The sequence below is a fragment of the Ziziphus jujuba genome, chromosome 10 (genome assembly GCF_031755915.1).
Source record: "Ziziphus jujuba cultivar Dongzao chromosome 10, ASM3175591v1".
NCBI lineage: Eukaryota > Viridiplantae > Streptophyta > Magnoliopsida > Rosales > Rhamnaceae > Ziziphus > Ziziphus jujuba.
This window is the reverse complement of record NC_083388.1, coordinates 26,114,470-26,141,643: the sequence shown is the minus strand read 5'-3', so window position 1 is coordinate 26,141,643 and position 27,174 is coordinate 26,114,470. Positions and strand designations below refer to the sequence as shown.

Below are 27,174 nucleotides of genomic sequence, written 5' to 3'. Positions count from 1 at the left end.
TGGACGGGTCCTGACAGCGGTACTGTCGGGACGCCGAAGTGACCGTTGCAGGTTTCTCTCTTTAACCCCCCGCCAGTCGGTGCTCAGGACGCTGGGTATCGGAGGGCATCACCGGTATATGGTGTGGTGCGTCGGTGTAAATTGCAATTAAAGTTTAAAACCCCAAAGGTGTTCAAAAAATTATTTATTATAATTTATTACATTTTATTTATATTTGGGGTATTTAATTATTTGTTTGTTGTTATTAAATTATTTGATGTCTTGGTTTTCGGGGAGTACGTACATCGGGTTTTGTGAAAATGTTTTAAAAGGGGAACTTTTCCAACTGAGAGAATTGTAAGGATTTTGAGAGAAATTATTATTTTCCAATTAATTATTATCTATCTACTGTATTACTGTGGTATTATATTGTATAGTAGATAGGGTCACTCACTGAGATGATTAGCATCTCACACTCTTAAATTCCGTTCCCCTAGGTCCAGGTTGGAGACGTTGATTGTCCGAGACCAGCCCAACGTCTCAGTTCGTTGCCGAAGGTTCAAGAAGTTTTTCTTCCCTTTTCTCCTCTCTGTCATGTATTATTTCCGTATCTGTCATTTTATAAATTCCACATTTGTTGTATAATGCTCTGTATACTGTATTGGACGTGTAGTTGTTTTTATGCACTGGGTTGCTGCTGTTGTTTTATTTTGAAGTGCTGCAATTTGTGGAATCAGTTTGTAGTCTGTGGGAGGAATAAGGGGATGTTGTTAGAAGTGTGTTTTCAGTGCAGGTAATTTGTGGTAAGTAAATCCCTTAGGGGAGGCTCTGCCAGATTTTCCGTTGGAGGGTTCGGTAGGGTTTCCCTGGGATCAGGGCTGTCTAGGGTTCCGGGGAAAGAATTCTGGACGGGTCCTGACAGTAGCGCGTAAGTGATTTATGGGTTGTCCAGTGGTTGCGATCGGACCGAGGGTCGGCAAGTTGATATCAGCCGTAGCCACCCCCTGCCATGGCCAGGACGCCTATTTGCAGCGTCAGGGTGGAACGCTACGCGACCATATGCCGATTTCTCTCTTTAACCTCCTATCTGGCGGTTCTCGAGACACTCGGTATCGTTGGCGCCACTAGTATATAGTGTGTGCATCAAATGGTTTTCACGACATGATTTTCAAATATGAAATATTTTAAAAATCTATTTTAATAAAAATGTATTTAACAGTGTTTTATTAATTATTTAAATTTAAAAGTTACGCAATTTTTATAAAAATGATTTTACGAATTTATTATTCAAATTGTTTTGGTATTTTGAAATCAATTCTAATATATTATATTTTCTTTCATTTTATTTTATTCCTACCATTTATTTTAAATGGGTGTTTTATTTTGATTAAATTATTCCTTTACTTAATTGTTCAATTAATTGAGTTATTCTAATTATTTGATCATTTCCTGAATTGTTTTAATATGAGTTTCATCGATATCTTTGTATTATTTATTGATAATATGTTATTAATCTTTTAGTAATTGTTATAAAAGTTTATTTTCGTTTCAATTATTATTCTCATTCTAATTTTGGATTCTTAATTTGTTGTGTTTTATTTGTAAATTGATTGATTAATTATTTTCTGAATCTTGGGGCATAAAACATCGGGTTTTGTGAAAACGTTTTAAAAAGGAAACATTTCCAACTAAGTGACCGTGAGGGTTTTGAGAGAAAAATTATTTTCAACCATTATTACTAAACCATTCATGTATTTATTTATTTATTACTAAATTACTTAATTATTAGTAGTTAGTAGACTGGGTCGCTCACTGAGATGATTAGCATATCATATTCTCAAATTTTGTTCCCTTAGGCTTAGGTGGTAGACATTGTTCGATCAGGGTGAGCTTGACAGTTTGATCGTTCTTGGAACTCCTAGAAGTCTGTTTTTTTCTCATTTCTTATTATATAATTTTCTTTATACTCTGTTGTATTAATTATTACACTTAGACCTTTATTAATACTCTGTATACTATGTTGGATGTATTATTTAATTGATTACGCACTGATTCCTTGTTGTTCATTTGAAGTGCTACAAATCTGTGGAATTAAATTGTAATAAGATGGGAGGAATAAGGTGGTATATATAGAAGTATATTTTTAGTGCAAGGAAATTGTGGTAAGTCCAACCCTTAGGGGAGGTTCTGTCGGATTTTCCATTGGAGGGTCCGATAGGGTTTCCCTGAGATTAGGGACGGGTCCTGACATCTTAGTCACTCTATGCACTTGATTCAAATCCCAGATCTCTCACACGCTTCAAACTTGGAGATTCTAACTAGAAGCCTACTTAAACTTCCTTCGTCTTTCCAATACAATGACAAGCTTAGTTCTCTAAATCTGAGATGCTTTTCAAAACTTGAAAAACTTCCAGAGCTATCTCGGAATATCAAAGACTTAGTTTTGAAGGGATGTGCAGCAATAAGAGAACTGCCCTCATCAATTGAATCTCTGGACAAACTTAAGTCCTTGGATCTTCAGAACTATAAAGACCTTATAAGTCTTCCAAGGAGCATATGTAATATGAAGTCCATCAAATTTCTCAGTCTATCTGGCTGCACATCCATTGGCACATTTCCAAATCTTCCAAGATTTCTAAGTGAGTTATATTTAAGTGGAACAAACATAAAAGCAGTGCCTTTATCCATTGATCAGCTCGCTGGTCTAGTTAAATGCAATCTTAAAAGATTGCAAATGGCTTGAGAGTCTCTCTGCTAGGATTTGTAATCTAAAATCTCTCAGCTTTCTTTCTCTATCTGGTTGCTCAAAACTGGAATACTTACCACAAATCTGGGAGCCAATGGAACGTTTACACTGTCTCCATCTAGATGGAACAAGAATAAAACAGCTACCTGTTTCGATTGAAAATCTAAGCCAGCTGGGAGAATTGAACTTGGTTATGTGCAAGAACCTTGAGGTTCTCCCTGACAGCATTACTAAAATATTAAGTGTTATTTCACATATTTCCTCTTACGACGACCAAATGCATGGAATACCTAGTGAATGTGAAGGCAGCGGTATTCCATCCAAATTAATCAACAAGAAAGACCTTTCATTTCTTAACTGTCTAAAATTGTATCAAGAAGCATGTAGGAGGATACTGGCTGATTCACAGATGAGGATTTTGCGTATGGCAAGTTGATCACTAAAAATTGAAACACTATTCCCACCAGAACGGGGATTTCGTTTTAATATAGAACCTTCAATAAGAATTTGTTGTCCAGGAAACGAAATTCCTGAGTGGTTCACCTACCAATGTAATGGACCTTCAATGATGAATATCCAGCTTCCTCTAAATTGGAATGATGCCAACTTTTTAGGTATTGCTCTATGTGCTGTTGTAGGATTTCAGAACTTTACCAGTGATGGTGGGGATCTAACTATCTTATTCTACTTCTCATTTAGGGGAAAAAATTATGGATATGGATCAAACATATTCTGTTGGTCTGTGAAGGGCTGGAAGATGGATGAGGACGCAAGAGGAGTTGTGAATTCAGATCATTTGTTCATGTGGTATGACCATGGCATGTTTGACAAGATTCGTAAGCAACCTGAAAGCTACTATTCCTCATTTTACTTCTTCACACATATTGATCGTTCAACCATCAAAAAGTGTGGGTTTAGCCTGCTATATGCCCAAGATGCGGAGAGATTTGGTATCATTGATCAAGATGGCAGGGAACTAATAGTGGAAGGTACTCAGAGACGTCGAAATGCGTTCAAACAGAATGGTTTTCTACAACAGAAAAGAAGAAGAAGATGAACCGAATGCTAAGAGGCAAGTCATATTCTCTTCCATTCTGGTATCCATTTGAGCTTAGTTTTTCCTTCTTTTTTTTTTTTTAATTTCCTTTGTTGCACACTAATAGTTTCCAAATCATATTTAGTATGCATTAAATGCAAATTATTCTACTTTTTATGCTTAGCCAGAAAGAGGACCAGACAATAACAGAGGAGAAGAATTATTGTTAACTTCTTAGGGCTTATTGTCTCACACTTGCTACTCACATAGTTGTTAGCACTTAGCAGACTCACTCAAATCCTATGCTGTTTCCCAATACGGTTAACATCTTTTGTTCACTTTGTGATTATATCTATTATATATCTTTAACTTATTGAATTCAGGTTTGGAGTTCAAAACCTTACTCCTTTGCAGGAAGTCCAGCTTTATGATGAATCAATCACACGTACAAGTGTATACATGTATATATGTCATACAAGTTTAATGAAAGTAACATTTTCATTGTAATGAAAAAGTCGATTGTTTACATCCAAGAGGCACTGTAGAGTTCTTGCTTGCCATGATTCCAGCTCCTTTTGAAGAAGGTAGGGTTGCTTTTATTTAAAAAGTTTTATTTTAAATTGCCTGGAATTGGAACAGGAAGCATGTAGGTGGATAATGGCTAATGTACAGAAAGAAAGTCTTGCATATAGCAACTTTTTTATTAAAAGTTGAAAGTGTATGTTTCTCTCTCTCTCTCTCTCTATATGTATATATATACATACACACATACACCACACAAACAAATCCATATATATGCTTTCTAATTTATTTTCATCCATAATGCAAGGATTTCATAGCCTTCAATTAGAGTTTCTTGTCTAGGAAATGAAATTCTTGATTGGTTTACGTTCCAAACTCAGTGGTCTTCAATGAATATCAAGCTTCCTCTTAATTGGCCACCAACTTCTTGGGTCTTGCTCTATGCGCTGTTGTTGCATTCTAGGATTGCCTTGTTTGTTGGAGTCTGTGGATTTCATACCATCTCTTATTGAAGATAAATGATGGTCAATACCTCCATTTTTGTTTGAGTGTAAATGGATGGGATAACGATAATGACACAAGAGGAATTGCGAATTCTGATCACATATTCCTGTATCTCTCAGGATTTTAATGAGAAAAAAGCTGATTATTGGTTCTCTGTTTGGAATGCCTCATTTAAATTCAATGCAACTAATAGGTCAGGAAAAAAGTTCAATTGTAAAAAAGAGTGGGATCGGCTTATTATATGCCCAATAGATGCAGAGTGATTTGCTATCATTTATCATGTTAGGAAACCAACGGTAGAAGCAGCTAAAGCTAAAAGACGCAACCGGAATGAGTTTGATGTTGTGGTTCTCTGACCACTTGAGAGAAAAAATATGAGAAGAAAAATAAAAATTAATTCTATTACTCATTTGGAAATAAAATTACAAAAATAAAAACTTCTCTCTTGGAGAATTCTCACGTGGAACCTCTCTTTACACTATCAAATTCTCTCTGGAATTGCTCACTCTTCTCTCAAGCTCTCTCTGGAACTTAAACACTACTCTCAACACTCCTCACTTGGGTGATATTGAGGTTGCATGGGTTGAATGAAAACTACGGGATGGAGCCTATTTATAGGCTCACAAATTTGGCTGCATGTTCACCATTTTCAATCGGTTCTGACATTTAGCACCGACCGTTGCGATTGCCCACAATTGTTGAGCAAGTTGGAGTTTGGTGTTAAATGCAGCAATGGCTATTGTAAAAAATGGTGAACTGTTGGTTTCACACTGTTGGTGCAGTGTGGTGCAGCTGGACTTCACATTTGAGGCCAATGGAAATGTGTTTATTGTCGACTTTGATGAAGAAGAAGATGATGTACCATATCCTAAGAGAATTTGAAAATAGAAAAAAATCATCTTGCGTTTTGTATACCAACATAGGTGATTCGTATTCATCATTCTAGTGTCGATTTAAGCTTTAATTAGATTCTTATGTTTCTTTTGGACTCTAAAACCAACTTAAATTGTGTTTGGCTTGCATTAAATGAAAAATGTTCTACTCTGTTGTGCTAACGGAGAATAAAAACACCAGAGTAAAGCAAAGGAAAGGAAAGTTTGTCAATTGCTTATGCCATCTAGTATGCATATTATTACGGTCCTTCTATTTTAACTATTTATTTTTTATTCTTATCATTATTAAAGCAATCTATGATCGAAATGAGACTCTACAATCCATCATGTTCATTTGAACTGTGTCCTGTAAGACACCTTTACTTTCTTTAGTGAGTCATGGTCAGTTGGTGGTTCAAGCCTAGTCATGTCTAGAATACCACTTGTAAATAATCCGATAAGCCTCATCCTAAAGTGTCAATCAAGTTAGTCCTATTTTTGGAACCTAACCTTGTTCACATATATATAATTTAGTTTGTGATAAATTTGAGATGCTCTAATTGGATATATTTGCTCAGACTAAGATTATTTGTCAAAGATTTTTTTTTATGAAATATCTTGGTTCATGAACACTCCCTTATACATGTATATTGATGTAATTCTGATCAAGTTAGGATTTCTTAATGGTGGAAGTTGAAGATACTTTTTGCTTGCGAGGTTTCCAAAATAAAGACTTAAGTTGCATTTATCGCTGAAGTTGTACTTTCATCTATTTTGCTTTGAGTATTGACCTCGGTTTTCCTCATGGCTTGCGTACGAACTATGACTTTAGAATATCATGTAAATACAAAACAGTGTTCAATCTGACAATATGATGTTATGCAGAGAATTAGAATTGAAAACATGTAAATGGTTCACTGCCATGATCAAGTTTTAGAAGAGAGAGAGAGAGAGAGAGAGAGAAAGAGAGAAATAGTGTGTATATATATATTTATACAGAGTTCTACAAAGAGAAATAGTGTGTATACATATGTATACAGAGTTCTACAATGCCCGTATATATGCACACACACATAGACACAGACACAGACACAGACATACATATATGTTTTGGGTAAATACCAATGTATTAAAGCCTTTTACCCAAAAAAAAAAAAATGCATTAAGGCCAAAAGAATCCAACAGGAAATTACAAAGAGGCCACAGCCTCTGCCTCCTCAGCATTCATAATGTCAAAAATAATCGAGGCACTTCAACAAAATAACATAGGTTATCTGTATAGGCTATATATGCCTAGGATTCGGAGAGTTTTGATGTCATTATAGCTAAGAGACTCCGGATGAGTTGAAGCCAGTGGCAGGGGAAGTGGCAGTGTAAGTAGGACTATGCGTTTTATAAGTTCCGATGAGGACAAAGAAATGGCAAACCAAACCCTAAGAGAATTTGATGACTATTACTTGGACGAGGAACAGGAAGAAAAAGAGAAAACACATCCTAAAATAATTAGGGAAGAAATAATAATTATGATGTTGATCTTATGCTGCTGTTTTTGATTTTCACGCAAAGCTGAAAAAGAATGAAAGAAAAGTCAATCGACAGCAGGTAATTGATTCTTTGGATGGTTCTAATATTTGCAATAGAATTGTAAATAGATTGAGGTGTGCTATTAATAAAAGACTAATTCAATTTCTAAAGAGAACACCATTCCTTCACTGGTTTTTCTACATCTCATATGCATTTTGTTCTTGATCATTTAGATTTCAGAGAACTGTACTAGTTGAAGGCTTATTCCATGTGTATTTGACGAGTCTTAGTAGTCTTCTCAATTTGTATAATCTGAGATTTCTCAAAGGTTATATCAAGTAGTGCATAGTACATCTTCTCAAGTCCCTTCCTGATACACTTAGTAATGACTTAGATATCTCCATTAGTAATGAGTAACGATACCCTTCGAAATATTTTCCTTCAAATTCCAGTCCAACTATTCTTGATGAACTTAAAACAGTTAACAACGAACTAGAGAGATTAAAACTATAGGAATAGGATAACTCAGGGTAAACTCTATAAAATACTCCTTCATATGAAAGATCTAGATTGGTCCTTGAAGCATATTTTTAGACAGTATGTATGGTCTAGATATCCTATGGAGTCCAACAGCGCTAATAAAAGAAGGTGATAAGAATGCTGTGGAAAACTATCATTCATGAATAAATGAAAAAGGATAAGATCCCAAAACTTTAATCTCAGTAAGAGGCACATATACTTATATAGAAAATGGAGTATGATCAGAAACTTTCATATATTTGTTAAAAAAAAAAAAAAAAAAGAATAAAATTTCACGGGCCTAAAAATAAAGCAACAAAAAGCATCTTTATTGCCTTATGGCCTACATTGACAATATCATATTTAACAGGGGGAGTCGAACAGATTCCACTAATTGTTTTGAAAGAGATTATTTTTAGTTTACTGGGATTTAGATTTCAAGAAGTTTCAAGTCCACAGAACTGTGTTCCCTTTACATTTTTATTTTTGGTAATTACGCAAATGAATTTATACTCGCAATTTTAATTATTTCGTATGTGGTAAGCATACTAAAAGGTACTCTGCTTCTTCCTTGAAGGAACAATGAAGTTACCTAAGCAAGGCCAAGCACTTTAACTTGAATTGCAAGTTTTTTTCGAAAGGAGTGTCTGTGACGTGTCTTTCTCAATGTCCATAATCACAGTTTGCATGTCTTAACATATAGATTTGAAGGAGATTAATATGCGTTCCTCTTCTTTTTCTTCTTTTAATCTCTTTAATATAGCATTACTATTCTCTCATTATATTTATTAGCCTTCTGGTTTTATGTAGTACTCGAAACAAAGAATTGTTAATGGAAGCCAAAGGCAAATATTTGCTGTTCTAATTAAGCAGGGGCACCGGATGATTATGGTTTTTGTTTTGAGGGAAAATAGCTGCTCGTCATCATATCAATGAATTATATATTTGAAGGCTAGGCCTGTTTGCGCTTTTGTCATGTGCATTGCAACAAAGTTGTACACTCCATTTCTTGTATTTAAAAACAAATAAAGAGTATAATCTATTTTTTATTTTATTTTATTTCAAAATGGGTTTAATCTATCTCTTCTGAAATTGCAGAAAAAAAAGAAAATAATACTTGGAAAACACGTACAATATATTACAATGTTCAACGTACATTTGTACCAGTGTAACCTAGTCGTTGGTATTAGCTGATGACACTTTTGACCATATATCTGACAAGTATGTAGGGTCTGGATTATCCTATGTAGTCCTAACTCCTAAACACTAATAGTATTAATTAAGAATGTTAACCAATTAATGGGCCTTTCTAGTTTCTTTAATCAAAGAAGGGATGGATTTTGATTTTTAAACCCGGGGTATATGGGACACTAATGGAGATTCATAAACAAATTGAAAAAGAAAATTGATCCTATCACTTTCAACCATGCAAAGGCACGTATTGTGTATGAAAAAGAAAGAAAAAGATGCATCCACCGGCCTACCAAAAGAGATGATGCGATTAGCGTCTTTCTTTAATTTATTGGCACATGGCCGACAGGCATTCACAGTCACTGAAACCTAGACTAGTAATTTGTTGTTTAGCAATATCAGATTAATTAGTTCGTTGGGATTTGATTTCAACAGCTCTCAAGTCCTATAAATTTTATTCTCTTTTTACTTTTTTTCTTTTTAGCAAGTTTCCCAACTTAAAAAGTCATCAACATCATATTATATTCTAATTAAAGTTGCACTGTAATTTCAACTAAATTTCTTTCTCTGAATAAACGAGGCTAGGAAGTATCTAAGAAAATCCAAGCAGTTTGTAATTTAACCTCTGGTTGGTGCTTTTTCATTTTTTTTTTTTTTTAAATTAAACTAGTTTGGCTGTGTTGAACTAGTTTGGCATTTTTTGTCATAGTTCTGGCTGGATTAGCAGTGTTTGAATATGGCTTCCTCTTCTTCTTCTTCTTATTCTTATATGCGTCCCCAAGAGAAGTATGCTGTTTTTGTTAGTTTCAGGGGACTGGACACCCGTGATAACTTTACCAGCCATCTTTATGAAGCTTTATGTAGGAAGAAGGTGCATACATTCATAGATGACAGAGTTGAGAGAGGTGATGAAATTTCACCAGCACTTGTGAAAGTAATCAAGGAAGCAATGCTTTCAGTAATCATTTTCTCTGAAAACTATGCTTCTTCCACTTGGTGCTTGGATGAGCTTGTTCAAATTCTTGAATGCAGGGAAAAAGGACAGATTGTGATACCTGTTTTTTGTCGCCAAGATCCATCCCATGTACGGAAACAGAAGGGCAGTTATGCAGTTGCATTTACTAAACTTGAAGAACGTTTCCAGAACAGGATGAACAAAGTGCATTAATGGAGGGCTGCTCTGACAGAAGCAGCCAATCTATCTGGGTGGGATTCACTGGTCACCAAGTATGTATAACTCTCTAAAACTTAGTTTTTTTTCTATTTATCCCATAGAACCTTTGATCGTTCTACAAGAAAATCATCCCGGTTAGTCTACCTATATTATTCATATTTTTTCCCCTGCCATATAGATATATGTATATATTCCTAACATGTTCTCTAAGTATCTTAATTACTTTTATGGTAGGCCCGAGTCCAAGTTGATTGAGGGAATTGTTAAAGACATTTTGAAGAAGTTGAATTACAAATTGTCAATAAGTGAAGTAAAGGGTCTGGTTGGAATTGAAGAGCGTATAAAGAAAATCAAGTCCTTATTACGTATGGATTCCCCAGATGTTCGAGTTGTAGGTATTTGGGGCATGGGTGGTATAGGCAATACCACCCTTGCTGGTGCTGTACTTAACCAATTGTCTTATCAATTTGAAAGGTGTTGGAGAAGAATCAGAAAAACATGGAATAAAACATTTAAGAGACAAGCTTTTTTCTAAACTGTTAAGAGGAAGAAAAAATAAACATGGGCTCCTCATTTGTTGAATACGCATCTATTAAAGACAGATTGCGCCAATTATTGTTGTTGATGATGTCAATATTTCAAGTCAGATAGAATTTTTAGTTCGGAATCATGATCAGTTTGCCTATGGAAGTAGAATAATTGTAACAGCTAGAAATGTGCAAGTACTAAGGCAAGTAGCTGATGACATTTACAGAGTTGAGGGGTTAAACGATTATGATGCTTTTGATCTTTTACATTCAAATGCTTTTAAGGGAAACACTGTGGGAACAGAGCATTTGGTACTCTCATAACGGGTGGTAGATTATGCATGTGGCAATCCATTTGCTATTAAAGTTTTGGGCTCTGTCCTTTATTCGAGAAGCAAAGAAGAATGGGAAAGTGCACTGGATAAACTGGAAGCAGTTCCAAAAAAGGACATTCAAAGTGTGCTGAAAATAAGTTATGGTGAGTTAGATGATAAGGAGCAAGATATATTTCTTGATATTGCATGTTTCTTCAAAGGATATGATACAAATTTTTTAGAAAGAATACTTGATGGTTGTGGCCTCTTTGCAAGCACAGTAATACAAAGTTTGATTGATAAGTCTCTCATAACCATCATCAACAATAAGCTGTGAATGCATGATCAGCTGCAAGAAATGGGTAGAAAAATTGTCCGAGAAGACTATTAAACAACCTGGAGACCGTAGTAGATTATGGAAAACTGAGAATATCCATGATGTGTTCAAAAGAAACAGGGTAAGTGAACTAGATGCTTGACTTTCCTTTTAAAGAAGTTGGACTTTTCTTTCTTTTCTTTATGAGCAACAAAAAATTGGTACCAGATATACCGTTTTCCAGTGGTTAACTGAAGTTTTTGTATGCTACTATATGTCTCATTTATTTTCTAGGGATCTGCAAAAGTTGAAGGCATATTCCTAAATACATCTGAGATGAAAGTTAATTCAGAGCCCTGAAATCTTCTCACAGATGCATAATCTAAGGTTGCTTAAAATTTATAATTTTGATGAGGAAGAGAAATGCAAACTGAAATTTCCTCAAGGTCTTCATTGCCTTCCTGATGCACTTACATATCTATATTGGGATGGAGATCGTCTTAAATCTTTGCCATCATATTTTAGTCCAGAGAACATTGTTATCCTTCAAATGCCTAACAGCCAACTTGAGGAACTTTGGAATGGCGTTCAGGTATGCTCTAATTTAATTATGATATTAAATACCACATTGTGTGAATTTCAAAAGAGCTATGCCAAGCAATCACGGCCATTATTATTTGCCTTGATAACTTTTCTTAAATATTAATTGCAGGATCTTGGGAAGTTAATAGAGATGGATCTTAGTCACTCTAAGCACTTGACTAAAATCCCAGACCTTGCTCACGGTCCGAACCTTGAGACTATAAATCTTGAATACTGTATAAGTTTGCTTCAACTTCCTCCAACTCTGCAATATCATTGCAAGCTCAGTTCTTTGAACCTGAGATGCTGCTCAAAACTTAAGAAACTTCCAGAGCTATCCAGGAATTTGAAAGAGTTAGTTTTGGAAGGATGTACAGAAATAAAAGAAGTTCCCTCATCAATTGGATCTCTGGACAAACTCGAGTCTTTGAATCTTCACAACTGTAAAGCCCTTATGAATCTTCCAAGCAGCACTAGTAATATGGATTCACTCAAATCTCTGAGTCTCTTTGCCTGTGCATCCATTGACATGTTTCCAAGTCTTCCAAGGTTTCTAAATCGGCTAGATATAAGTGGAACCACGATAAAGGCAGTGCCATCATCAGTAGACGAACTGTCTGGTCTAGTTAAGTTTTATCTCAAAGGTTGCAAAAGGCTTGAGAGTCTCCCTACTCGCATTTATAATCTAAAAGCTCTCACATTTCTTTCTCTCTCTGGATGCTCAAAATTGAGATACATTCCGGAAATATCAGAGCCTTTGGAAAGTTTACGCTTCCTCCATTTGGATGAAACAAGAGTTAAAGAGCTACCCTCTTCCATTGGAAATCTAAAGGGGCTTAAAGAATTGAACCTTGACAACTGCTGCAAGCTTAAAGCTCTACCATACAGCATCAATAAATTAAACAATACAGAACACTTTTCCTTGTTTGGCTGCTCAAAACTTGAAAAATTCCCAACTTTATCAACTTCTTTAGCAAATTCGGATGCATGCCAACATAACCTGGATTTAAAATTTTTCAATTGTATGAAGTTGGATCATGAAGCACGCATGGGAATAATGGCTGATGTACATATCAGAATTTTGCGTATGGCAGCTTCTACATTAAAAGCTAAGAATGTAAGTTTGTTTGTTTCTTTCTTTCTATCACTCTCTCTCTCTCTATATATATATATATAGATATTGTTTAGATAGAATGTAAGTTTTTCGTCCATGATCAATGATTGTTTAAATGCTTTCAAATCCATTTCCATCCATGAGACAGGAATTTCCATTCTTTGCATCACCCTTGTTAAGAATTTGGTGTCCAGGAAATGAAATTCCAGATACAAGTTATTCTTTGCATCACCCTTGTTAAATACAAGTTATTCTACTTCTTATGCCAAAACCATTGAAAAAAAAAAAAAAATCACGCGTTGACAGAGAAAAAGAAAACTTGTCAATTTGACGTAGGAGCTTTCGATTAAACAAGAAAAATGAATTTACCATTCACAAACAACCAACAAAGGAAGCTGCTGGAAACTCAGCTTGATCACCAAGCTACTTCATATGTTGAAGAAGATAAATTGTCTACCCAAAAGGTGGCAAACTATTACATATATAAACCTAAAAATGAAAACGGTGCGTTTTAAACAACTATTCTAGAAAGATCAAAATGGTGTATTTTTTATTTGGGTCACGTGAACCTTGGCACATGCAAACTAACGACCACAAGATTTAAATTGGGTTTCATTTGTATGGTACTGCAGCACTTTGTTCTCCCCTGTTTTAGCATCTGTTACTGTTCATGATGAAGGTGCTGCTGTTTTGAGCTTGCTGGTGCTGCTGTATTGCTGCTGGTACTGCCGAGCTTGCTGTTGTTGCTGCCAAGCTGCTGTTGCCGAGCTACTGTGTTGCTGCCGAGCTGCTGCTGCCGAGCTATGTTGCTGCCGAGCTGCCGAGCTATGTTGCCGCCGAGTTGCCGAGCTGCCTAGCTATGTTGCTGCACCTCCATCACAATTTCACATTTAATATTATTTAGGCTTCAAGCAAATTATTCAACTTTTTATGCTAAGCAAGAAGAAAAGGACAATACCCAAAAAAAAAAAAAAGAGAAAAAAAAAAAGGCAATTTCATATGTCATCTGTTATTATGCATTATTATTCGTTTGTAATCTATTATGAATTTCTTTTTTGTTCAATTTGAAAATGTGATTTTGGAAAATATGACATACATGTTCTCATACTTTCCCCTTGTATTGGCGTTAAAGGATTACTCTCACTCAAAACCCTATCCAGTCTCTGAATAGGATTAACATCTAGCTTGAGTTTGAGTTTGAGTTTGAGTTTGTAGTTCAGTTCATCCCTCCTTAATTTGCAACTGTCCAGTGACTATAAGATGGTTAAAATTTAAGACAATGATTGAAGTGGTACCCTCGAGAATTGGGTGTTTCAAAAATCTTCAGTCCTTTCTTCTGCGTTACCGCAGAAGACTAAGGATCTTCCCACCGACAGTTGTAAGTTAACTAGTCTTAGATGGCTTAATCTTGGTGGCTGCTCAAATTTGGAAAACTTCCGATAAATGAGAATTTTGTCATTCAGGCGACTTTGCACGCTTCGCACACTTTTGCAAAATTGTGTATATATAAATATCAGTAATACCAACCAAAAGAATTGAATAATACATGTAAAAGATATAAAGAACAATAAAAGCTTTATTGATATATAGCCTGAAACAATGATGAGTCCAAGATAGTAGATACATCCATGAAAACTTAATTAACATCAACTCTATCATATCCGTGACAATCAGACCAACTAAAAAACATATATAAATAGATAAACTAAAAACAATTAGACCAACAAACAAAAACAGAAATAGCTAAATTAAAATAAGTTGATAGGAGGAGTTGCGTTAATTTGAACTAGATTTTCTTGGTAGTTGAACACTTGCGGTGATGTTCCATGAATATCCAAATCTTTAATTTTTCGGATGGAAGGGTCTACCAAGATCAGATCATGACGACATCCACCTCCGCGTACTTGGAGAAGAACCTTATTGTTGTTCCAAAATCCTCTTATACTCGGTCCTAATAATTTGAAGGGTCCAACAGTAAATAGATTAGTCCATGATTCCTTAACACCATATTCACCCAACACCCATATGTTATGGGTCTCTGTTTGATTATTTCCACCTTTGACACGATGATCAAGAGCAAGGGATGCATTATGAAACATAAGGCTATTCCGACAATTACCATGACTGCTTCTTTCAATTATACAAGGAGGCAAAGGTGTTGTTATGAATACCTCATTGCTCATGTCAAATGACATGACATGTTCTCCATACTCGTCATTACATACCAACCACGAAAACATTTTGCCACCGTTGCATCCTTCAACTGAATATGCTGACATAATATCACAAGTTGGGAAGATACCTGGTAGCAATTTCCAACAACCTGCTTTTAAGCTGTAAACTTCAACCTCTTGTTGGCACGGACGGACAGGGCGTCGATTGTCTCCAAACAATCTTTGGATTGAGACAAGTTTGTAATCATTGTTTTTGGGATCAAAACCGAATCCCATCTCTCGACGTTGAAACATTTTCTTATCCGGATTGCTTTTGTACAATCCATCTGGAATAATTTTTGCATCTCTTGTTGCAGGGTTCCACAAGACATACATATCTATACGCCTAAGACATACCACACCATTACAACAGCCCACCACCTTGACGACACGATCTTTAGAGCTCATTGAATCCATTAATGGAGTATCGGATAATATTGTTTGGGTATAAACGACTTCTAAGGTTTCATCACAAAGTAAAGAGATGACATGATTGTTACTGATAAGATCCTCGTATTTGACAAGGATATAAGAATTCCTTGTCTTCCGGCGTACCTCAATGAATGGCCGACTGGTGATAATGGAGTATAATGACTTGCAGACGCTTTTCAATCGTCGAAGATCTTCCGCTGGTAGACGTAACAGGGTTGAAATCACCAACTCTTTCGGAAGATCCTCCATCTTGCACTTGCTTGTCGACATCATAACCAATTCTTGCACGACCTTTTCAATTTCTTTAAACACAAATATCTCTTCAAAACCTGATACGCCCTGTACACAAATAAGTGAAACTAAATCAACATTGAGGTAGTAAACAATTTGAACATAATAATAATAATAATAATATAAAAAAAAGATTAATTAATTTTGCGTGTTACACTGCTAAAGCTTTCTAAAACCCCTTCCTCATCTGTGCATGACTCGCTCTTTCTTTGTCGTGTAATTCATTGGGAGCTTAATAGCCTTGCAGGCTGCACGTCAAAGAATCCATGTCCTGCCACTAAAGCTGTATGATTATATGTTAGAATTTTGCCTGCTACAACTGGTATGTGTGTGTAGCTTAATATTTGCTCTTTTATATTGACCAAAAAAAAAAAATTTTGCTGTTTGGTATATATGATGTATTAGCTCCTAACTCTACCTAGCTAGCTACCATATAGGTTTGCTTTTCTCTGTTTCATACCATCTCATTCTCTCATTATTCTCTCATTCTTTTAATTTGTGAATCTGTCTGTTTAAGTAAAAATTTCTGAAGGAAAAATTAAAGGTGAAGCCCTAAATTAAAGGACAAGAAGGAGAACAAAAGAAAGAAAGAGAGAGGTAAAAAAAAAAAAAAAGAAAAAACGAAAGAAAAACATCTACTGGAAAGATTCCTCAATTCTCATTCATGAAAGACTGATTACGTTTACAAGGCTTTTTTATTTCTAGCAACAAACAAAAGCAAGCTAAAACCAGCTTAGAAACAAAGCAACCTTTTTCTCACAAGCTAAGCTACTCTGTCATCAAAGCTGTGCTTTTTTGCTTTAGCTAACTTAAAGTCAGCTTATCAAAGCTGTGCTCTCGAAGATAGTTTAATTTTTTGATTTTCTCGAATAGTTTAATTTCTGGATTGCCAGAAGAGTGAAAAAACATGGCAGAGAACGTAAAGCCACTACTGAGAGAGTGGATGCGAATGTAAAGCTAGGCTATTATAAATCAGTCGAAGTTAACATCAAAAACCCTAGCCTATTTTCCAAATATATGTATGTATATATAATATACATGAAAATGCTATTGCGAGGAAGTTACCCTGCATTTGGTGGGGAGATAATTATCCATAGAATGCTATTTCTTTCAACACAATTTCTTTAAAAACTGTATGGTTCTTTCAACACAACCTCTTCAGAACCTGAAACGCCATACATTTTATGGTCTCCTTCCGCTGTACAGAAAAGGCATAACGTAAGGAAGAATAATAGCATAAAAAACGTATAATAAATAATTCTAAGTTCTTGTTAAACTCTGACTAACCCTTGAGTTCTTTTCAAAGGATTCTGCTACTAGACTTTTTTTATTTTTCAAAAATACTAATGAAATCAAATAAATCTTAAAAATATGGTCTTAGAACAGAAGAACAAAATAAAAATAAAAATAAAATTAATTAAGCTTTTTTTGGAGTTAGAAAATAGGAGAGGAAAAAAATCGGGAGGAAAATAGAAAGGGGAAAAAAAAAAAAGACTACTGAAAAATTGCACTAAATTTTTTCTCATGCAAAAAAAAAAAAAAAAAAAAGAGAGAGAGAGAAAATAAATTAATTGTTCAATATTTATAATAAAAATAAAAAATGTATCTGTAAAATTCAAGGCAAAGCTTTGAGCTCTTCAATGGAGTAAGCACGCGCGTTGCACAACAACCACCACTCTCTCAGTCTTTCCACAAATTTCAAGCAGAGAAAGATTTCTGATAAAATAGATTTGGTTCTTGGTGACTTAGGCACCAAAAACAATGAGATCGTAGAGGACTAAAGAGAAATAGAGAGTAATTGAGAGCCTTCAACCGAATCAGCAAGATGATCGTAGACAACGATGATCGCTGACAAAGATAAGAGAGAGAGAGAGAGAGTGATCGACGATGAGAGAAAGACTGTGAGAGTATAAAAGATGAGAGAGAGAGAGAGAGAGAGAGATCGCGAGAATTTATATAATATGAGTTATTCAATGGAATCGAAGCTAATGTTATATGAATATTGTATTTATCTTTTAAAGACAGTAAACACGGATCCCAATTTCATTCTTAGAGATAGTAATATCTTTTGAAGATGTCAGTAAATCAGAAAAAAATCAAAAGTAAAACAATAATCTAATAACTTACCAGTGTCCCCTTGGTCTATAATTCCAGTCATCCACCTTTCCTCCCCCAATTACGTACTTCAAAAAATTTCGATGTAAACTGAACAAGTGATGTAAACTGAGGTTGAGAGGGAGTGCACGGTCTAGAATATGGGAGTGTAATCGGAAATCAGAAATACTTAAAGCCTTTTATATTTTGTAGACTGAGTGAGTGCCCAGGCACTAGATTGTCCCACTTAACATAAAAAAAAATAATAATAATAATAAAATAAAACCCTAGCGTATTTATATATAAAGATATTAAATATCTATATACTATAAAAGCGGCTTGTGGCTTCTTATTTTTTCCTGGTTTTCTTATAAATTGTCCCGTTTAACATTAAAAAAACAAAAAAAAAAAAAAAAAGCCAGCATACTTTCCAAAAAAATATTTACACTTTAAAATTTGATTTTTGAGATTAAAATATTGTACTTTGATTCAATTGGTCTTATTTAATTTGATATAATTGAAATTCAATCAAAATTTGTAGTTCCGGGGATATATTTTGCAATAGAAAAAATCTAATTGAAGCCAATGACATAAAAGAGAACCAATTCAAAGCATAAAAGACACAAAAGGAAAGTAATTTTAGTTAGAAAGGAAATGTCTTAGTATTTTAATTAAGTTTGATTTATTAACTTAACAGGAAACAGATGGATCCTAATTTGATTTATTAACTTAACGGTAACAGATGGGACTCTAATCTAACATATAGATTTATATTTGCATATTTCAAATACCAAAACTTAATCTCATTTTTTTATGTACCCTACCTAATATTTATTTTCTAAATTACAATTAGAAAGGGGGAATTTCACCAAAAACAAGGTTTGGACCTAAACTTGGCCAATGGTTTCACCACTGGACCAAGTTGTCATTGAGATTTTGTAAGTATTTTTTTTTTTTTACCCAAACATATAAAATTGAATTTTTGAATTTGGAATTCAATTTCAAATCCACTTTTCCCCCTTTCCTTTTAATATATATATATATATTATATAAACTGATAATAATGACCATTTAGATAATTTGTTTTGATAAAACTAATTAATCAGAAAAAAAATATTGGTTTACATTCCTCTAAAAAGAGAATCTTTGTCCATATCAAACTATATATTAGAAAGGGACCAAATCTTTTAAGCCTATACAGATTTTGAGAGAACTAGGGGGGCGTTTGGTACGCCGGATAGGTCCAGATCGGACAGGATCGGACAGGATAATTAGTGCAGTACTATGTTTGGCATAGTTCCAGACTGAATGATGGACTAATTGTACCATGTTTGGTGCCAAATCGGACTGGATATGACTATTTTGTAATTATATTTTTAATTTAAAAAAATAAAAATTTTAAAAGTTAAATTTATATTAAAAAAAAATTATTACATCTAATTAAAGTTGTACATTTATATATTTATATATTTATATATACATGCAAATATACAAAATTTGTTGTATAAATCCACAAATAATATTAATATGTAACTTTAGAAATAGCTTAAAATTAACTTAAGACAAAGTATGCCATAAATAACAATTAATTAAAAATAAATATATTTTAATGGTATGCATAAGACAATTGAATATTTTTTCAACCCATAAATTACATAAATATATTGGTTCCAAAACCAATAAAAATAATATTTTAGTATGGTAAATCATAAATAACAATTATTCACAAATAAAGAAATAATTAACAGTATATGTAATTAATAACTTGTTGATAATATAAGAATATCCATATCCAAATTATACGTATATGTATATAGATTTCACATGTAGCAATTCAAATAACAAGTACTACATAAATATAAATATATTGGATTTTACAAGGATAATTTACTTATAAAACAAATAAGTAAATACACTTGTTGATAGCAATCCAAATAAAAAACCTACTATAAAACCATTACGCCATTCATTGTTCAATTGAGCATGTGTATGTGCGGTGGTATTTCGTATTAGATTTGCGTCATTACGATTCCGTATCCGTTGTTTTACATACTCAACATAGCAATTTCAGCTTCTTGGGTTGTATTATATGCTTGATATAAATTATCTCTAAATCCTTGCACTTGTTGATGACATTCAGGCCAAGAATTATATATCCCTGGTTCTCTACCTTTAAACACAACATAAACTCTTCTCCTTGCCATTTAATATTCCTGCATATAAGAATACATTATAATATAATATAGTAATACAATTAAAAAATCAATAAATCAACTCAATCACGCGCATATGAATATTCTAAAACATAACACATAATCATAAAATTATCCTTACATGCAAATTTAGAAACAAACATCCACCACCATACAACAAGTTCATAAGTTTCAAACCTAATTGTTCATAATTATCATCCTCCCATACATAAACAGAAATATGTAGTCCACTACTTTACTAAATTAGTTATCCAAAAAGTCACGAGCATATGCAATCTTCCCCGCATCCGTTTTAATAACCTTAAAAACCTCTATATTCGATGGATCCGATATCATTGCCTTAGAGATTTTGAGGTTATCACTGGCCTCAAATCCTAACCTGTCAAGCTCCATAGCTAAATATTGTGGATAATAAGCCTCGGATTTTTCCAACTTTGCAGCCAATTTATCAAATAATTTCTCTACTGCATTGCCTAACCCGACTACAATGTCATCGTCCTTCGATCTAGATTTTCGTTTACCTCTTGCTTGGACTTGTGTAGATGGTTCACTACCTCCTCGATTCACAGACATTGGAGAATCGACATTATCAATTGGTTCATCTGCAGTGTCTAGATTTATTTCATTGATCATATCAATTGGAGTTTGTGCTCCATGTCCGGTTGCCCGATCCTTCCCAAAAATATTAGCAAGCTTCTCATAAATAGGAAAAGATTTTCCTCTCCAACCTTTTGCACTTGGGGCACTCTAAAATACAAAAAGCCAACGTTTAGCTAAGAAAAAATAAATGCTAGATAACAAACTAAAATTGAAATTAACATATATTTTCAAATAATATTCAAAACCTGCACATATGCTTGCCAAACTTCTTCATTGTCAACCTCCACGCATTTAAGAGAGTCATTCCATCCAAATCCACTTTTGTTCAACATGTCATATATTATACCATATTGCTTCTTCCACTTTCTCATCTTCGACTCAATATGTGGATTGGCTCGCAGTCTCGAATTAGGACACAGATCAGATAGTCGCCTCTCAATCATAGTAAGTGTGCCAGGCTTAAATGACCCTGTATCACAACGTTGCCCACTAGCTACAGCTTCATCTAAGATAATCAGTAAAGCTTCTTCCTCTCGTTGAGTCCATGTACGCCTAGAGTCACCACCCCTATTATCGTTACTGCTACCTCCAACTTCCATTGCTATTTATGTAAAAATTCCATGATTCCAAAAATACCATAAAAAATATGAATTTAATAATAAATAATAAAAATCTCATATGTTATATTTAATATAATTTAGTCTTCATACAAAAGATGTAACAAACACCATAAAATTAAACAGTTACAAAATTATATAAATCATAACAATCAACTATTAACCACGACGACTTCTCCACTCATCAAACATATGCCTAGCTAACTCATTTCTCCAATTAGTCCATTGATCCGAAGAACCAATTGACCCTATAATATCTTCATCCCCACTTATGTCAGCATCATTACTCATATCAAATTCAGCTTCTCCAGGATCAAGTGCCATTTCTCTCCTAATAAGATTATGTATCAAACAACATGCAGTAATTATCTTAATTTGGGTTGAAATTGGATAGAACGATGGACTTCTTAAAATTACCCATCGCATTTTTAAAACCCCAAAACATCTTTCTATTATATTTCTAGTAGATGCATGCTTCATATTGAAATACTCTTCATGATTTGCCGGTGCACAACCATCTCTCCATTCGGAAAGGTGATATCTTGTTCCCCTATATGGTGCAAGAAATCCTTCACCATTAGTGTAACCAGCATCCACTAAATAATAATAACCTAACACAGAAAAATAGCTCCTATTAGATAGCGTAATGTTAGTCCACTACAATATAAACTTTAAGGATTGCTCTTACCGGTGGGTACTTTTAATCCATTTGGCCTACTTAATGCATCTCGAAGTACTCTTGAGTCTGAAGCAGAACCTTCCCAACCAGGTAATACAAATATGAATTCCATATTTGGGTTACATACACCTAAGACATTTGTGGCTATCTCACCCTTCCTGGTTCGATATCTCGGCTTATCGATTTCGGGTACATTAACCTTAATATAAGTTCCATCTAATGCTCCCAAACAATTCTAGGTCACAAACAAAATTAGTTACATAAGATATTGCCACATATATCTACGAATTAAATAAAGTAACCAAACTAATTGATTAACATACCTTAAATATTTTCCATCTATCATCCGAACAATTATCTGACACAGGTTCAGGATGCCTCAACAATGTCCCATGTAAACGTAACACTCCATTCAACACTGAATTGAAATATCTACTAACTGTTTCCCCCGATCTATTGAATCTAGTGATAATTGTACGGTTCTTTGTATGATGAGCAATTATATGCAAAAATATGCATACTTGCTCTTCCAATGTAACAGTACCATCTCTTTTAACATATCCATCATGGCGTAATAACTGACATAAAATACCAAATGTTCTCCTATCCATCCTAAGTTGACTAATACAGTTAACATCATTGTCCAACAAACTAGTTACAAAAGACGAACGCAACTCTGCAGTCCTATTTATTCAATTCCTAGCACCTCTATCATTTCTCAATCGCATTGCTACATACATGTACATAAACCCGACAACTATAAAGCATGTACAAAAATATTCTAATGCCTTATCATTTGGAAGCATCAATAATGCAGCTAATTTTCTTCGATCCATATTCACTACAAAAAAGTAAAAATAAGGTTATCATATCTATGCATAAACAAACGAATGTGCAAAAGACATTGGAATTTTCATTATTCATCCTATATATAAACAAACGAAAAAATGTTAGAATTTTTACTCTCATATAGATTATCTATGGTAGGTATAAACACCTAATATCTACTTCTGTTTATCGGTGCAACTAATGAGAACATAGTGTGAATGTAATAATATATGTTTTTAGCTAATGACTTTGAGATAAACAATTCTAAACACATTAGCATATGTTCACAGATATTGCTCAAGTACAAGGATATGACAAGGAGTATCTAACAATCAAACCAATAGACACTACAATGATGCATGAGGAGAAATTTGTTATCTGGATTGGTGCAGTTACATGTCTAAGGGTCACATTTGTTTGAATTTAGTTCTCCATAAACTATTTAAGTATTTCTTTACTTGATTTCAAATAGATTACTTTGTCCTTGTTTCAAAAAAAAATTTATTTTTAATTTAAAAAACCTATTTATATTTTATGTTTTAAAAAAGATAAAAAAGACTAAATTAGCAGGATTTTTTCATTTATTTATTTAAGTACCAACAAAATGTTTATCTATCATAATATCATTTTTTTGTAACTTCTTATCAAATTATAATTATGTATCTGGTAACATAGAAGAAAAAGTATAAGGAATAACAAATAAAAGATGGCCCAACTATGTTAAGTGCCACATCAGTTACCTTTCCTTATAGATTGGTCCTTATGTTTTGGTTAAAAACCAGTCAGCAAGCAAAAAATATCTAACTAGATTCAAGTTCCAACAACCAGCGGGATTGCTTCATGTATAACTAACTTGGGCTGTCTAGTCTTCTGTCCATTTTACAGCTCAAAACCATCCTCCTTTGAAAGCTTCCCTCCCCCATTTCAGCCCCAAATGTGAAACTAAATTTGTTGCAATCCAGCTTTGGCCATCACCCAACAAATTCTACCCCTCATGTGAAATCATCCTCCTAATTCAGATTTGCTTAAATTGCATTTCAAGGGGCCTTGCCAAATCCATTTACTGCTTTTAAAAGTCAACCTACATCCCTGAAAACCACCCTCAAGTGCCATAATGTACTGGCAAGTGTCTAAGGTACCTCCAGGCATGTTCAATACAACTCCTATTACTCATGTTGTATTGTATCAATATAGATACTTCCCCATCTACAGCCGCATTTACATAACAGGATACTTTAACTTTCTCAAGATAATACAAGCATCATCCATATGAATACATTGATATTCTACCCCACCAGTTCTCCTATACGACAATATAAAATTCCATTACTTCTCATTACAATTCTTATCTCCACAACACTAAAACTTTGCCAATTTTGATAATGTAGCCTAAGATTTAAGATCCAAGTTTATAGCGTCATATTAGATCATGTACTTTTCCTGTATATCTAACAAAAACAAAACACATGCTTTTGGCATGTTCCATGCCATAAGTTCTTGTTGTTTAAGACAAAATCTAAGACAAACAATTTTATCAAGTGATCGAACTATTTAGGAAACTTCGACTGAGACAGTTGTTACTCCTTTAAGGTTGACATCCTTCTCATAAATTATTTCCCCTGATCCACTTGCAAATCCTAGAAAATTCAAAAGTTACATGGGGTCCAATTTAAAATTGGGTCATTATAAACAAACTGAACATTTAGGCAGTCCATCTTTAGTAACCATGGGATATGGGACAAGCCATATTAATTTTGAGTCCTTTCGCTGGCAACATATTGCATAGTGACACATAAGCCCTTTCATTATCAATAGTAATGCATAGATGACGAAAAATACCCTCTCTTAAAACAAGAATAATTCCTAGATTCAAACTGAATACAACCAAAAGACACCAACTAGGAAGGATACAAGCCCATGTGATTCCATAAGTAACTATTCTGTCCAAGGCCATGTCAATTGAAGAATCCAGTTTTTCAAAAGAGAATGATAGACAAGTTAGCAACCGCGGCTATGGCCCACCTTAGTCACCAACCTACCATAGCCACTGCATCTTCCCAACCACAGATGCATATCCTAGAAATGTCTATTAAAGCACCCACCAAAACATTTATTATATGAATAAACTACTATTGTTCTTAGATTAATAGATAATTATGATTTGTGAATAACTCTCAATAGATCTAGATGAAATATTAATCTGTCATCATTCCTCTCGCATGTTATAATCTAAGTTAACTTCTCAAGTCCATAATCTACCATAATCTGATTATATTAGATAACACTACTGCTATTCAGAGCATGGGATTTAGTAAGAACGAGCATCAACATTCAGCATTTCAAGAATTGAGAACAGATAAAACACTCAGTGTAAAATTATTAACAAAAAAAGCTGAATACTTATTTTCCATTCAGTGAGATAATAAACAACTTTTATTCTAAGATCAACAGATAATTATGAATAGCTCTCAATAGACCTAGATGAAATATTAATCTATCATCATTCCTTTGATAAAGTCATAATCTGAGTAACTTCTTAAGTCCATAAACTGATTATATTAGATAATACGACAGATATTCACAGAACAATAAACTGATTCTCTTTTGAAATAATTTCCTATGACTTATGAGATTTTACAATGCTTAATCTGGTGTAAACCAACCTGATACTCTGCCTCCACTGGAATGCAATCTAGTGAATATGGTTGTTGGAGACGAGCTATGATGCGATCCTGTCAGAGATAAAGAGTAGTTTTAGGAAGAATACACAAATCCATTGTATAGGACAAATCCATTGATGTCATCCTCTTCTATTCGCCCCTCCAAAAACAAAAATGGAGAGAACATGAAAAGTTCCAGCCATAAAGTAAAAAAAATTCAATAGACATCGATTCTAGTAAGACACATGATCCAATTCAACGTTAAATACGTGAAGCCTATATACATGGATACACATAATCAGGGTATACGGAACAGACAAAAGATGGTAATAAGGCATACAATTAGACTCTATGTAAACCATATATATATATATATATATTAAAGAAAAAATCATAATGCCATGTTGAAATTTTGTCGTAAAAAACTCTCTAACAAAAATGTAGGCCCTTTTTAAGCCATCATTATTTCGTTTTTGAAAAATAAATCCGCATTTAATTTCTCAAAACATCAAATTCACCTACCATAACCAAACCACCATGCAGGGCAATTAAAAGACATCACCATAATAATAATAATAATAATATTTGTAAAATGAAGGCTCAACAGCTAAATTGTAAAGCACCCAGAATCAGAAACCATACATTTAACACGACATCAACTCTAAATTCCAACAAGAACAGCCATTGCCATTGCCATCGCAGCCATAAGACAAAAATTGTCCTACCAGATTGAAGAAGAAGAAGAAATAAAATGGCAAAAAAAAAAAAAACAAATGCCAGAACGAAGAATAAGAAATTTTGTCTACACATCTGTACTCCCAGATTGAAGAAGAAGAAGAAATAAAATGGCAAAAAAAAAAAAAAAACAATGCCAGATCGAAGGAGAACAGAGAATGAAGAAGAAGAGAATAAGAAATTTTTTCTACACATTTGTACTCCCAGGTTGAAGAAGAAGAAATAAAATGGCAAAAAAAAAAAAAAAAACAATGCCAGATTGAAGGAGAAGAAGAAATTTTGTCTACAGATTTGCCCTACCAGATTGAAGAAGAAGAAGAAATAAAATGGCCAAAAAAAAAAAAAAAACAAAACAATGCCAGATCGAAGAGAAGAACGAAGAAGAAGAAGAACAATGTAGATGAAGAAGAAGATGAACGAGAACAGAGAAGAAGAAAAAGAAAAATAAAAAGTCTTTTCTGGCAGATCAGAAAAGAGGAATATGGGCAGATCTAATAAAAAAGAAATAAACTGAAACATGAAGAAGAAGAAGCAGACAAACAACGAGAAGAGAAAGAAGAAGGCAAACTCACAGATTCAAGAAGAAGAACACAGAGCTTGATCTGGCCAGAGGCACGCGAGAGACACCACCAACGCCTTCGATGAGCTCCGGACAGAAATTTGACCCAGGGGGAAGAACGGGTCAGCTTAATCCCCCTCTCGGGGGATTATTTTACTGTAGCGGCTATCTTATCCGCTCCTTCATTTGTTCCTTCCAAACACCGGATTGGGACACAATCCTGTCCAATCCGGTGAAACAAACACACCCTAGAGGTTTCCCAGTATTTAGGACAAAGTAACTATGACGATGTTACAAAGTAATATTGATTGAAGTTGGTACACTTATCGTAGG

The 27,174-nt window shown here is 34.1% G+C and overlaps 4 protein-coding genes and 1 pseudogene across 11 annotated transcripts; 2 read left to right on the top strand and 3 right to left on the bottom strand.

Moving 5' to 3' along the window:
• Positions 1-9,434: 9,434 nt before the first annotated feature.
• Positions 9,435-10,539, top strand: LOC125418221 (disease resistance protein Roq1-like; annotated as a pseudogene).
• Positions 10,540-11,597: 1,058 nt separating this feature from the next.
• Positions 11,598-13,161, top strand: LOC107412411 (disease resistance-like protein DSC1). The gene is made up of 3 exons (XM_060811874.1): positions 11,598-11,816; positions 11,937-12,923; positions 13,069-13,161. The coding sequence occupies exons 1-3, from the start codon at positions 11,598-11,600 to the stop codon at positions 13,159-13,161; spliced, it is 1,299 nt and encodes a 432-aa protein (XP_060667857.1).
• A 1,317-nt stretch (positions 13,162-14,478) lies between these two features.
• LOC125421035 (F-box/kelch-repeat protein At3g23880) lies at positions 14,479-18,181 on the bottom strand. Of its 8 annotated transcripts, none has more exons than XM_060811734.1 (3): positions 17,984-18,181; positions 17,011-17,054; positions 14,479-15,904 (listed from the first exon to the last, which is right to left on the bottom strand). In XM_060811734.1, the coding sequence occupies exons 1-3, from the start codon at positions 18,012-18,014 to the stop codon at positions 14,669-14,671; spliced, it is 1,311 nt and encodes a 436-aa protein (XP_060667717.1). In that variant the 5' UTR covers positions 18,015-18,181; the 3' UTR covers positions 14,479-14,668. The 8 variants fall into 8 exon arrangements, with proteins under 8 accessions (XP_060667717.1, XP_048323795.2, XP_048323799.2 ...); XM_048467838.2 differs by having other exon boundaries at positions 16,922-17,054; positions 17,984-18,180; XM_048467842.2 differs by lacking the exon at positions 17,011-17,054 and adding an exon at positions 16,012-16,139 and having other exon boundaries at positions 17,984-18,178.
• Positions 18,182-20,033: 1,852 nt separating this feature from the next.
• Positions 20,034-26,947, bottom strand: LOC125419618 (uncharacterized). Its single transcript, XM_060812442.1, has 4 exons — positions 26,855-26,947; positions 25,551-25,619; positions 21,009-21,364; positions 20,034-20,910 (listed from the first exon to the last, which is right to left on the bottom strand). Exons 3-4 carry the CDS (start codon positions 21,360-21,362, stop codon positions 20,407-20,409), a joined length of 858 nt encoding a protein of 285 aa, XP_060668425.1. The 5' UTR covers positions 21,363-21,364; positions 25,551-25,619; positions 26,855-26,947; the 3' UTR covers positions 20,034-20,406.
• LOC132799593 (protein ALP1-like) lies at positions 22,052-22,738 on the bottom strand. Its single transcript, XM_060811873.1, has 2 exons — positions 22,383-22,738; positions 22,052-22,294 (listed from the first exon to the last, which is right to left on the bottom strand). The coding sequence occupies exons 1-2, from the start codon at positions 22,668-22,670 to the stop codon at positions 22,052-22,054; spliced, it is 531 nt and encodes a 176-aa protein (XP_060667856.1). The 5' UTR covers positions 22,671-22,738.
• Positions 26,948-27,174: the final 227 nt, after the last annotated feature.